Here is a 12,373-nt window from a genome sequence, read left to right as displayed (position 1 = left end):
CTAGCAGCGACTTTGTAGCTGCCTGTCACTCTGGTTGGCGACATGCTTCAAACGCAGGTCTGTCGCTCACGTAGATGGAGGTCACCGGAAGTCGCTCGCTCTCCGTTGAAATGAGCGGTCGCTTGTCGTTTTGCCGCTGCGAGTCGCTTATAGTGTGAATGAGGCTTTGGTGTCAGATACGACACACACAAAAAAAGAAAAAAAGTTGCTTAACGAACTTAATTAAATTAAAGAAAACTAAATTGAATTGAGTCAATTCAACTTATTTGAATTTTGTTCAAATAGAACCCACAAACAAAATTAATCTTGAACCTTGTCAATTTAACCTGCCTGGAACAGAGTGTACTCGTTTGGAGCCAATGTTTTTACTTTTTTATGTTTTATGTTATGTTTTACTTTTCAATGTCGTAACTTCAAAACCTTACATGAAACCCTTCTAAATATTTACACCAAGTGAGGATTAAATACTTTTCCTTAACTTAAAACACCCAAGATATATCCACAAACCAAATAGTTTCACCAACACAATTACTTCATGCTGTCCCACACAAAACAATTAACTCCCCAAAATCTTTTTCTATAGCTACATATAAGATTTTTAAACAGTTTGAACCATTCCAACCCAGGCTTATTCTGAAAACATACCCTTGTATACATTTCCACAGAGCACCAAATACATCCCAGGAGGTACGTTTTTTGCTAATTTTGTTTTTTCCATAAATCCACTAGAGGGCGCTGTGTACGCTTTTTGAGATCTCAAATTTCTCTCGCGGGTGCCATTGGGTGCCACTCTTCTTCTCACATAAATCCACCAGAGGCCGCTGTCGACTGACTGACTGACCGACCAATCCCCCACCCTCATCCCTAAACCCAACCAAAAGTGTTTTAAAAAGCACAGATTGACCCGCCCACCCACTTCCCTAAACCCAACCGACAGTGTTTTGAAAAGCAATCTAGAAAAAGAAAAGCCCCCTGATTTTTACCACATTTTCAGATTTTACCACATTCTTACCCTGGTATTTACTTGTTTATTTTATTTTTTGGCTTTTGTTTTTGTCTTATCTGCTTTTTGAAATCGTTCTTTGCCAGACTTGAACCACGTCATGATGGTAAGCTCCTCTCTGCGTCTCAAGTCAACTGACGTACGCTGTGCCACGTGACAAACTGGTAACAGCAGGAAAGCCATCCATGGAGGTAAGCGGTCAGCTGGTAAGCACGAAAAGGAACAGTGTCGTACCGCCCTGTAGCATTCATTTTTAAGATGAAATGCAGCCATACGTACTTCTGGCTACATAATTCACGATCTCCAGAAATGTATATAGGGCTACGTTTTCAGAATGAGACTATGTCGAATCATTCCCACAGTTCTGTTTAAGTTTATGAATATCTATGGGTTGTGTGGGTACCAAAAACGCCATTTTGGTTATGCCACAGGATAATAGACTTTTTTTCTTTATCAAAGCAGAAGTAAAAATTAAAACACACCCACATTTTGTGAGTAATATCAATGCGGAAAATCAAATGTATAAAAGTTTAAAAAATTATATTTTAAAAATTTTTCAATTGTTTTGCTCTTAATAAATTGATTTGATTGCCTCTGGTATAAACAATCTCTACTTCTCATCTGAAATCTGAGCTGCAATGTTTATTCATGTGTGGTTGCCATGGCTACATCCTACACAGATTTCTAACGCTATCCCTTCAAACAAACCGGAGGTGTTAACGCATGCTGTGTTCAGATGCAAGAGATTTTTTTAAGGTTACGAGGTCTTTAGGTTCACTGACCCATTTTTTTTCTCACAGCAGATTTCCTGCCAATAAGCTTGAGGACAGTGATTTTATAATACCAGTGTTCTGATAAATCATATTTTACATTTGGGACCTGTCTAAGCCCAGAAAATGACATTTAAAAAGCTGCTACTGTAGCAGTTGGTGTGAGCCGTGGGCTAACAAATATACTGCTACACATTGAGTTATAATGGTGCTTGTTCAAGTGGCAGTGGTTCGAATGTGGTTGACATCATCTGCTGAAATGCTTTCTCACACCATTATTTTTAAAGGGATATTTCACCCACACTCTCAGCAAAGAAAGGTACGCGGTGGTACATCCAATGCTCCTTAAGGAACAGTTTTATACCTTTGTAAAATTTGTACCTTATATAGTACAGAAAATACCTCTTATGATACTGTTTTTTGCCAATTGAAATGAACGTACACAATTGTTCTCATTTATAAGGTACATAAGTGTTGGACAACTCCTTCTTTATTACAATACGTATGAAAATTAAATGATATTGGAAAGGCAAAGTGATTTTATGAATAATTTCCATATTAATACATGAATCATCATTTAACCCTCTACCTCATGGTGTTGCCATATGGCAACATTATATTTATGTTCATTTTCCTGCCACTGTTTCTTTAAGACCAAATTTAATTATTTTTTTTTGTTGTTGGAAAGAGAAGACCTTTGTGTAGCCAATGATGTGCTTTGGTTAAGTCACGTGACATGCAGTGTTATTCTGTAGTGCGTTTTCTGACAGACTGGCGTAATTGCTGAATGCAAATGTAAACGTCAATAATAACAAAGGATCAAATGATGTCAGAACTACAAAAAAATCTGAAACATCATCTCCAGTAAGCTGTGATGACATATTCACAACTCAAAGTTTTATGAAATCAGTTTTTTTTGTAAATCGATCAAATGTATGTTTTGCCAAATGGCAACACTGTGCAATAGTGGAACGTGCAATATTGCAATGGGTTAGCTAGATAGCAAGGTCAACTGTGAACTTTTAAGTTGTAACAATAACAACACGAATGCTAGTAATATAATGTTTATTAGTTGTATGTTAATGGCATTTGCATTATGGATAATATCGTTTTAATGGCAGTACTACTTTTGAATAGATATGAATACAGGGAACAGTGTAAAAAACTTTGCCAATTGGCGAAAGTGAAGAATTAAAAAACCTCGAGAGAAACTAGGCTCAGTTGGGCATGACCATTTCTCCACTGGCCAAACGTCTTGTGCAGAGCTGCAGAGCCATAAATGAGAAGGCTTGACCTCCTTTACTCGACTTTGCTATTCTAGGTACTACCAGAAGCCCTGAGTTTTGAGATCTTAAAGAGCGAGTTGGATTGTAGCGAGACAGAAGGTTGGTTCGATAAACAGGAGCTAGATTATTTAAAGCTTCATAGGTAAGAAGCAATATTTTAAATTCAATAAGAAACTTAACAGGCAGCCAGTGTAAGAGGGATAAAATTGGGGTGATGTGATCATATTTTCTAGACCTGGTAAGAACTCTGGCGGCTGCATTTTGTACTAGCTGAAGTTTATTATTAGAGGATGCTGGGCAGCCAGCAAACAGAGCATTACAGTAATCCAGCCTAGAAGTCATAAAAGCATGGACTAGTTTTTCTGCATCTGAGATGGATAGCATACTTCGTAACTTAGCGATATTTCTCAGATGAAGGAATGCAGTTTTTAATGACATGGCATATATGATTTTCAATTGCTGTCTAATATGACACCCAGAGTGTGAGGTATCAAGATATTTGTGCTACCCATTACATTACAAACCACGGGAGAGGGTAAATTCTTCAGCAGGATAGCGTTCCTTCCCATACCTCAGCCTTCACATCAAAGTTCCTGAATGTAAAGAAGGTAAAGGTGCTCCAGGATTGGCCAGCCCAGTCACCAGACATGAACATTATTTAGCATGTCTAGGGTAAGATGGCGGAAGCATTGAAGATGAATCCAAAGAATCTTGATGAACCCTGGGAGTCCTGCATTAACACTTTCTTTGTCATTCCAGATGACTTTATTAATAAGTTATTGCAGTCATTGCAGAGATGTATGGATGCAGTCATCCAAGATCATGGGAGTCATACACAATATTAATTCTTTTTCCACTGCACCATGACTTTATATTCTATACTGAACATTATTTCTGTTAAGTGACAAGACTTTTGTCTAATCAAAGTCAGACTTTACTGTTCTAATGAAATAATTAAAAATCAAGGCATGATCATATTTTATTTTGCTAAAATAAGCGTAATCTAGAGGCATTTGCCTTTCATGTAAGCCACTTCAGATACCAAATGATCAACTAGAAGTCCTAAAACATTGGAAAGGTGACAAGACTTTTGTCAGGTAATGTATATGCCACTTCTAAACATAATAACAACCCAACCCTTTTTGAATTATAAGGGTTTTAGTAGACAGAGGTGTCATTTAATAATATAGAAATTAATTCACAAAACCGACTATTTCTTCTATACATAAGTCAGAATATATTTATTCACCTAAACAAACATGCCTAACATTGCTTTATAAACAAGAGACTGCAAGATAAGCTTGTATGGGATTTTTTTTTGGAATTTCATGATCCAGATTTAATATTCAAGCTCTTTTAGTTCACTTCATGCCCTTTTAACAGCCTTTAAATGCCACCTAAAAGCAAAATGACTCAATTATTATTATCATGTTATTGGACAGGGCTTGCCATTTTAAAATTACTAAAAAGAAGTTCAGACAAAGTCCTTTTAGACTTTAGTACCAATCAGCACAGTTTTGGTTACCGTTTATAATTTTCTTTTATTTGCAAATTTTTATACAAACCCTCAGCTTGAAAGCTCTGGGATATGAAAGGATTTCTACATTAGCAGTAGCATCTTGAATGGGGAGAATGTGTCAAAGCTAGAGAGCATTTAATTGGTCAGAAGATTTAATGAGAAGTATCAGGTGACGTCAACACGTTTAATCCATTTTATTAGAAGTCACAAACCTGAAATTGAAACCAAAATTGAACATGTCACCATTTCTCACAGAAAACATATTTCTAAAGAAGCTGTTGACTTGAAAAATTCACCAGATGTTGGTAACAACCACAGAAATCCATATACTGTATGCAAAGTAAACAAAACTAATTAGTTTAGAAATTAAGTTATGTGTAATTAAAAGAAATGACACAGGGACAAAGTATTAAACACATGAAGAAATGGAGGTGTAGAAGGCAGTGAAGGCTCAGACAGCAGCTGAAATCTTTCAGTAGTTCTTCAGCAACCCTCTGCCCTTCATCATTGTAAATTAACATTAGCTGCTTCAGTCCACCATCTACATTATCAGGATGATGAAGAATAAACCATGTGGGACATTTCAGCAAGACAATGATCCAAAACGCAGGCAAATGCTTTCAGAGAAAGAAATCAAGCTGTAGAATGGCCCAGTCAATCACCTGATATAAATCCAATATGTTCTATTTTCATCTGTGCTTTAATTTCTTTTATTTTGCATATATATTGCAATATATATCACAGAAAAACTAAATATTACAATGTCATTTATTGTTTTCAATATCGTGCAGCCCTAATGCATTGTACTGCAAAAGACGAGAGATGTAAAGTAGCGCATCAGATAAAAAAAAAAAAAAAAAAACGCGTTCTGTGTGAATGGCCCCTAATTCCCACAGATCCTCTGGCAGAAAGTGAGCTGCAGCTGGCAGATTTGCGGAACAGCTTGACGTGGTGTGTAATGAGAGGTGTGGTATTCCCTCGCTCTGTGTGCAAGAGCAGCCTTTGATGCGGTGTGTTTGTACATCTGCAGGTGCCTCAGGACGAGTGGGGAGGTTATCCAGGGGAGGAGGAGATTCCCTGTCGCCGGATGCGTAGCAGTAGTTACGTCAAAGCCATGGGAGATGATGATAGCGGTGAGTCCGATTCCAGCCCTAAGACATCACCTCAGAAGACCATTCGCTCCGATGCCCTTGTCCTCAAATCTGCCCTGCAGAGACCACACATAGACACCCAAAGGTAAGTCTGGTTACATCGTAATTGCTTTCATTTTACCTGCCGAGTTGCCAACAGCCTGCTTATCCTATCGGTCTTTATCCTCTTATTTTAGAAGCTTTTGGTGCAGAGGTGTTCAATAGAAGTTGGTTTTCTCTCGTTTTTATGTGTAGATGTTGATGGACAGTTTTATGTAAGATGCGTTGGTCTTATAGACCATTTCAATGTGGTGATGTCATTGGCCCATGAACATTTCCTGCTTGTTATCTAAGTTATGATTGAATTGCATCTTGTTACAGTTCTGAAATAGTTAATGTTAACACAGCATTATTTATCAATATGTTGCTTTTTTTGGATTGTCAGAAGCTATAGAAATTAAAAATGTAAAACAGGAAATATGTTGGGACCATTGTTTTTGTTTACATCCTTCAAAATGGTCTATATGGGTTTAGACTGTATTCAGTTTATCAAACACTGCTTATTAGGCCTGGCAGGGATGGCAGAACTATTGTATTGACTTCAATTATAATTTTAAATTAAAGCTGCTGCTTTATTGGTTAAAAATGAAACAGAATTTATTTTTGATCAAAGTACATAATCACAATAGCGTATCTATGCCATTATTACAAACAACAAGTACAATTGGAGTGGTACTTATAGGTTTTAGCTGGAAATATGGCTGTGGCCACTGTTCGACTTCTACCACTACTTCACGTATGCATACACAAAGAAGTTCCAGCCTCAGCCGCCTATATCTAACACAGGCTCATTGTGATTGTGTATCATATATACATTTCTGGAGAGCACCAAATACGTCCTAGGAGGTATGTTTTTTGCAGTTTTTGTTTCCGCGAATCCACCAGAGGCCGATGTTTACGCCTTTTTAGATCTCAAATTTCTCTCGCGAGTGCCATTCGCACCTGCTGTTCTCACATAAATCCACCAGAGGCTGCTGTTCACTGACTGACTGACCAGTCGACTGACCCACCCACTCCCTTCCCTAAACCTGACCAATAGTGTTTTCGAAAGCACAGATTGACCAGCGCTCACCCACTTCCTTCCCTAAACCCAACCGACAGTGTTTTTTAAAGTAATCTAGAAAAGAAAAAAGCCCTCGCAGCAGCCTGATTTTTACCACTATTTGAGATTTTACCATATACTCACCCTGTTATTTACTTGTTTGTTTTATTTTTTGGCTTTTGTTGTTTGTGTTACCTGCTTTCTGGAACAGCTCTTCATCAGACTCGAACCCCGTCATCGTGGTCAACTCAGCTCTGCATCTCAAATCCTCCAACATATGTGATAAGCCACTGGACAAACAGTGGAAAAGCCATCCATATGGAGGTAAAGCTGCAAGCACGAAAAGGAACAGCGTCAAACCGCCCCTTTAGCGTTCGTTTTAAAGACAAAATGCAGCCTTACGTTCCTCTGGCTACATAAACCGTGATCTCCAGAAATATAGACCTACATTTTCAGAATGAGCCTATGTTGCCTATATTGCATATGAGGAGCCATAGATGGAGGATCAGTTCAGGCAGGACCACTTTGTCCAGTTATATTAAAATTATTATAAATGTTATCTTTGGCACTATAGTTCCCTATTGGAGTTCTTATTCCATAATACAAGAGCTTTATAGCCTCACTCCACAGAATCATGAGCGCAATACAGATGATAAACTACAAAGCGTCATAAAGGCACAATATTCACAATTGTTTTCATTAAAATATCCTAAAACCACCAGACTAGTGTAATTACAGCTCACATCACTGTGTTGTTTCTAATTGTTTAGTTAGTAGCTGTGTAATAAGCAGGATAAAGTACACCCAGCTGGTTGTTTTTGGCAGAATAAAGCCCTTCAGTCTAGTAAAACAATTTCTATATGTCATTTAATTGAGAGAAGTAAAAAGATTCAGTTTCATTAGTACTCAGTTGAAGTGCAGATTTCCACAGGATAATTTACATTCCTGCCTGACCTCACAAAAAGCTGTGTGACTGTTGAACTGAATATGTGATTTTTCCTCATTGTGCATGAGGTAAGTTTTTAATGCTTAAGTTAGTTTTATGGTTGGTTTATGACTTGTTCAGTTGCTGTTGAAAGATTGAAATCGTTTGTTGTTCTGGTGGTTCAGTTTGGGCTTTGCATAGTTTGGGACAGGTATGTCCAAACCCAATCCTGGAGGGCCAGTTTAGCTTCAACTTGTCTGGAAGTTTGTAGAATGACTAGAAAGATTTTGTTTAGCTGGTTTAAGTGTGTTGAGTTAGAGTAGCAGCTAATATAAGCAGGACAGTGGCTGTCAACAGTAGAAATTGGGCAACCTTGGTTTAGGATATGAAGTAAAGATTGGCGGATTGTGTTTTGAAAAATCCTGTTCATTGCACATTATACCATCACATGCTATTGTTATCATGAAGATCTGATTACTGTGTTGACACCAGCATATTTGAGTGTGTGCTAAAGCATTGCCACAATCACTTTATTTTGTCCTTTTTTATATTTGTCATTTTCTGCATTTAACCATAACCATAATCTATTATAACAATTATTTAACAATTTTAATCAAAACCAATTTTATAATCATAATTAATCAAAACACCCCCACCTCAAAGTCCTCAAGAATGTTGTCATAGGGTCCATACCAGTTATCGGCGCTCCTGAATGTGTTTTCAAAATGCTTTACTTATACATCTATCAATACTAGAGAACAACCATTTCTCTCAATTTCAATTTATCCTAATAGGAGTTTTAAAGCATATTTATTGAGATTCTGTATATACATTCTGAAGGACAGTAAATAAAAAGAACTTAAGCAATATATTAGTAAAACATCACTGATCAATATTAGAGACCACTTTCAGATTTCTTCCAATTATAGATGTTAATCTGCACCTGATGGTGGTTAGTTATTTTTCTCATCTATCTAACAAACCCTATTCAGATTTCCAGTTTTTACTGACTTTGCAAGATGATGAGCTGTTCCAACGCAATCTCACGGCAATTCGTAACTTTTTGATTCAGTGGCTAATTCGTAAGAATTCGTAGGATCACAGTTGTACAATTTAGTATGATTTGCTCGTCCCACAATGATGGTTGGGTTAAGGGGCAGGGTTGGGTGCCACGCCTCCTTTTTAAATCTTACATTTTTGTAAGACTGAACTTAGCGAATTAGCCACTAAACTGACAAAACGTAAAATAGTTATGTTTCATCATGAGATCAGACTGGCTGTTCTAAAATGACTGAAATTGTCCAACAGCAGTTTGACCAGATGAAGACAAAATGGGTGACTATTCAACAAAACAATGGATTTTTATTAAAGTTCCTTGGCTATTTTTATAAAACAGTGTTCTACTAACTAAAATCAAGTGTTTATATAAAGTGTTATGTAAAGCATAATGTAGTATTAAGTACAGTGAACTGAGAAACTGTAATAGATACTGTTGTATACTTATTTTTTTTGTACAGCAGGATGTGCTTTATTGTGGCTTAATATACCCTATACTTGAAGAAAACTACAGCATTGGGTGATTTCAAGTGTTTCAGTATTAGATGAGTTTAAAACTCGGGCATGGATAACAGTGTGGATTAGGGTTGCACAATACATCGTTTCAGCATCGATATCACAATGTGGGCATCCGCAATAGTCACATCACAGTTAAGGTTGGATTATAGTTAACCAGGAGCTTCAGAATTGTATTTAATCACTGTATTTATATGAAAATTCTACGATTTTGTGCAAAACAAAAACGTTTTACTTTTTCTTACTACTTAATTTTTGCCTTTGTTTGAAGTCTTGAGACCCACATTTCAAAGCGAAAAGGAGATTATTTAACTTACCCAACTACCCATAGATAATTATTTAGCTTGTTTTAGGGAAAACTTTTCATTTTGCCTTATTTTACTGACTCTTTAAAACAAATCAATATTTTTACTTGATCTAATAGATTTTTTGGGGGGGATTTTTAGACTAGAAACAAGACAAAACAAAGTAAGAAACGCTTTTTTTTTTTGCATTGTGATTATTTAATTTTTGTGTTTGGATAATGTTTGACTCTTCAGAAAACCATCAAATAGCTATTCAAACTGTCTTGTGAAACTGTATTCAAACTGCAGTATTTATTGCAGAAAAATAAAATATCAGATTTTTCCATATCGTGCAGCCCTTGTGTGAATATAGGGCAGATGGATTGAACAAAGTTTACAAAGTCTGACTGCTTTGTCCACTGCTTCAGGTTTGTGTTCATGGTGTTTTGTGTGTGTTCAAATCTCACCGAACACACACTGTTTGTGCATTGGGATGGAAAAAATACATAGTACAGATTCCACTTGTTTACGCACGCCAGTTTCACTTTCATTTTTTGATCAGTGCCGTTGCAATGTATTTGATAGCCAGAATACACATTGAGATAGTGAAACATTAACTCTGTTTTACATATTGTTATTTTCTACACTGTAGATTAAACAGGTCATCATATTCCAAATGAACTGTAGGGAAAAAAAACGTTCTGAAACGTGGGTGGAGAATGAGACGATTCAATTATTTATCTATTTCAGTGAATTCATATTTTTTACTGATAACAATTCCACCCCTAATTCAAAGCATTATGTCTCCCTAACTTTAGCACTCTCTTATTGTCTTATTTACTTGTAGGGAGGCATGTACATGTCTCAGCACATGGAGAAACATTCAAACACGCAAAGAAACAGTTCAGAGAGTAATAAAAATGCATTTTAACATTTAAATGCTAAATCGAAAAGGCAATTTATATATCGTGGGAGTCATACAGAATTGTTCAATATTATACAGAGTATTGTGGCATCCCTAATTTTATAATATAAATTACTATAGTATTTTTTCTTCATGTGGGACATCACCCTACCAGTTTACTAAAGTGGCAAAAACCACTCAGAACCTTTTAAAAACATAATGCAACTCTTGGCAACCAACCAAAAACCATTCTCACATGAAACAAACCCTTGACTGGGTTTTTTTCCAGAGCTCTTTTACTCTGGTCACTTCTAAACCAGAAAGGTGGCAGTGCTCACTCTCAGTATTCATGAACGACAGAATTCTTTGAGATCCAACAGAGAGAGAAAGAGAGAAGTGACTGCAAAAAATGACTGCTGGTGACAGACTTGTGTTGTGCTGTAGATTCAGATGCAGGTGAGCTCCGGGAACTGGAGAGTTGCTGAGTTCATCCTTTATTTTCATCATGGTGCTCTTCTGTATAAGACACTTAACCCACATCACCTCAGGGGCGCTGATCCCATAATAAATGCGCTATGAGATGTTGTGGACTAAAGACGTCACTAGACAACATCAGGGACACTTAATTTTAACAACTCAGTGCTCAGCGATCTCAGACATGACATTATTTCGTAAGAGTCAATGATGAGTAATGAAATTCCCTGTATGGACTGCTGAAGAATATTACATTTTGATGCATTTAGGATATTATAGTGAGCTAATATAATTTAATGTTTATAACTTACATAAGAACGTCAGAGAGTTTGTTGATTTGTATTTTTAATCGAATGTCATATCACTGATGTCTTCCTGAATTTTTAAACAGCAACATTTTTTATTTCTTCTTGAAACAATGTAGATTGCTTTACTATTACTACTCATTACATGTTTGGTAACATTTTACAATAAGATTGTATTAATGTTTTGCTAATGTATTTCCTAACATGAACAAACAATGAAAAATACATTTATTACTGTATTTATTCATATTTGTTAACAAAAAAAATGTGTTCATTGTTGGTTCTTGTTAACTCGTAGTGCATTAACTAATGTTAACAAGCTTGAGTTTGGATTTTAATAATTCATTAGTAAATGTTGAACTATCAATAATAAATACAAGTATTGTTCACTGTTGGTTCATGTTAGTAGATATATTAACATCAACTAATGAAATCTTATTGTAAAGTGTTTTGTGCAAATTCAGACCTATAATCTCAAAATATTAATATGAAAAGTTTTATACATCAACATGATATACACTCAACAGCCACTTTATTAGAGACACCTGTTCAACTGCTCGTTAACGCAAATTTCTAATCAGCCAATCACATGGCAGCCACTCAATGCATTTAGGCATGTAGACAGGTCAAAACCAAGCATCAGAAGGGGGAAGAAAGGTGATTTAAGTGACTTTGAACGTGGTATGATTGTTGGTGCCAGACGGGCTGGTCTGAGTATTTCAGAAACTTCTGATCTAATGGGATTTGGTTCGAAAAAGAAAAAATATCCAGTGAGCAGAAATTCTGTGGGTGCAAATGCCTTGTTGATGCCGGAGGTCAGAGGAGAATGGCCAGACTAGTTCCAGCCGATAGAAAGGCAACAATAACTCAAATAATCACCCGTTACAACTGAGGTATGCAGAAGAGCATCTCTGAATGCACAACACGTCCAACCTTGAGGCGAATGGGCTACAGCAGCAGAAGACCACACCGGGTGCCACTGCTGTCAGCTAAGAACGGGAAACTGAGGCTACAATTCACACAGATGAGTCTCGAATTTTGCTGCCACATTCGGATGGTAGGGTCAGAATTTAGCGTCAACAACATGAAAGCATGGATC

The 12,373-nt window shown here is 36.7% G+C and overlaps 1 protein-coding gene across 1 annotated transcript in view; it reads left to right on the top strand.

The window, feature by feature from the left end:
* Nucleotides 1–12,373, top strand: part of LOC130247893 (disks large-associated protein 2-like) — a 142,426-nt gene that overhangs the window by 33,145 nt on the left and 96,908 nt on the right. Inside the window, exon 2 of the mRNA XM_056481382.1 lies at nucleotides 5,609–5,814. Coding sequence (XP_056337357.1) covers nucleotides 5,609–5,814 — 206 coding nt within the window. The remainder of the gene's footprint in view (nucleotides 1–5,608; nucleotides 5,815–12,373) is intronic.

The sequence above is a fragment of the Danio aesculapii genome, chromosome 20 (genome assembly GCF_903798145.1).
Source record: "Danio aesculapii chromosome 20, fDanAes4.1, whole genome shotgun sequence".
In the NCBI taxonomy this organism is placed as follows: domain Eukaryota; kingdom Metazoa; phylum Chordata; class Actinopteri; order Cypriniformes; family Danionidae; genus Danio; species Danio aesculapii.
Note: the sequence above shows the minus strand (reverse complement) of the source record. Positions and strands in the feature narration are given on the sequence as shown.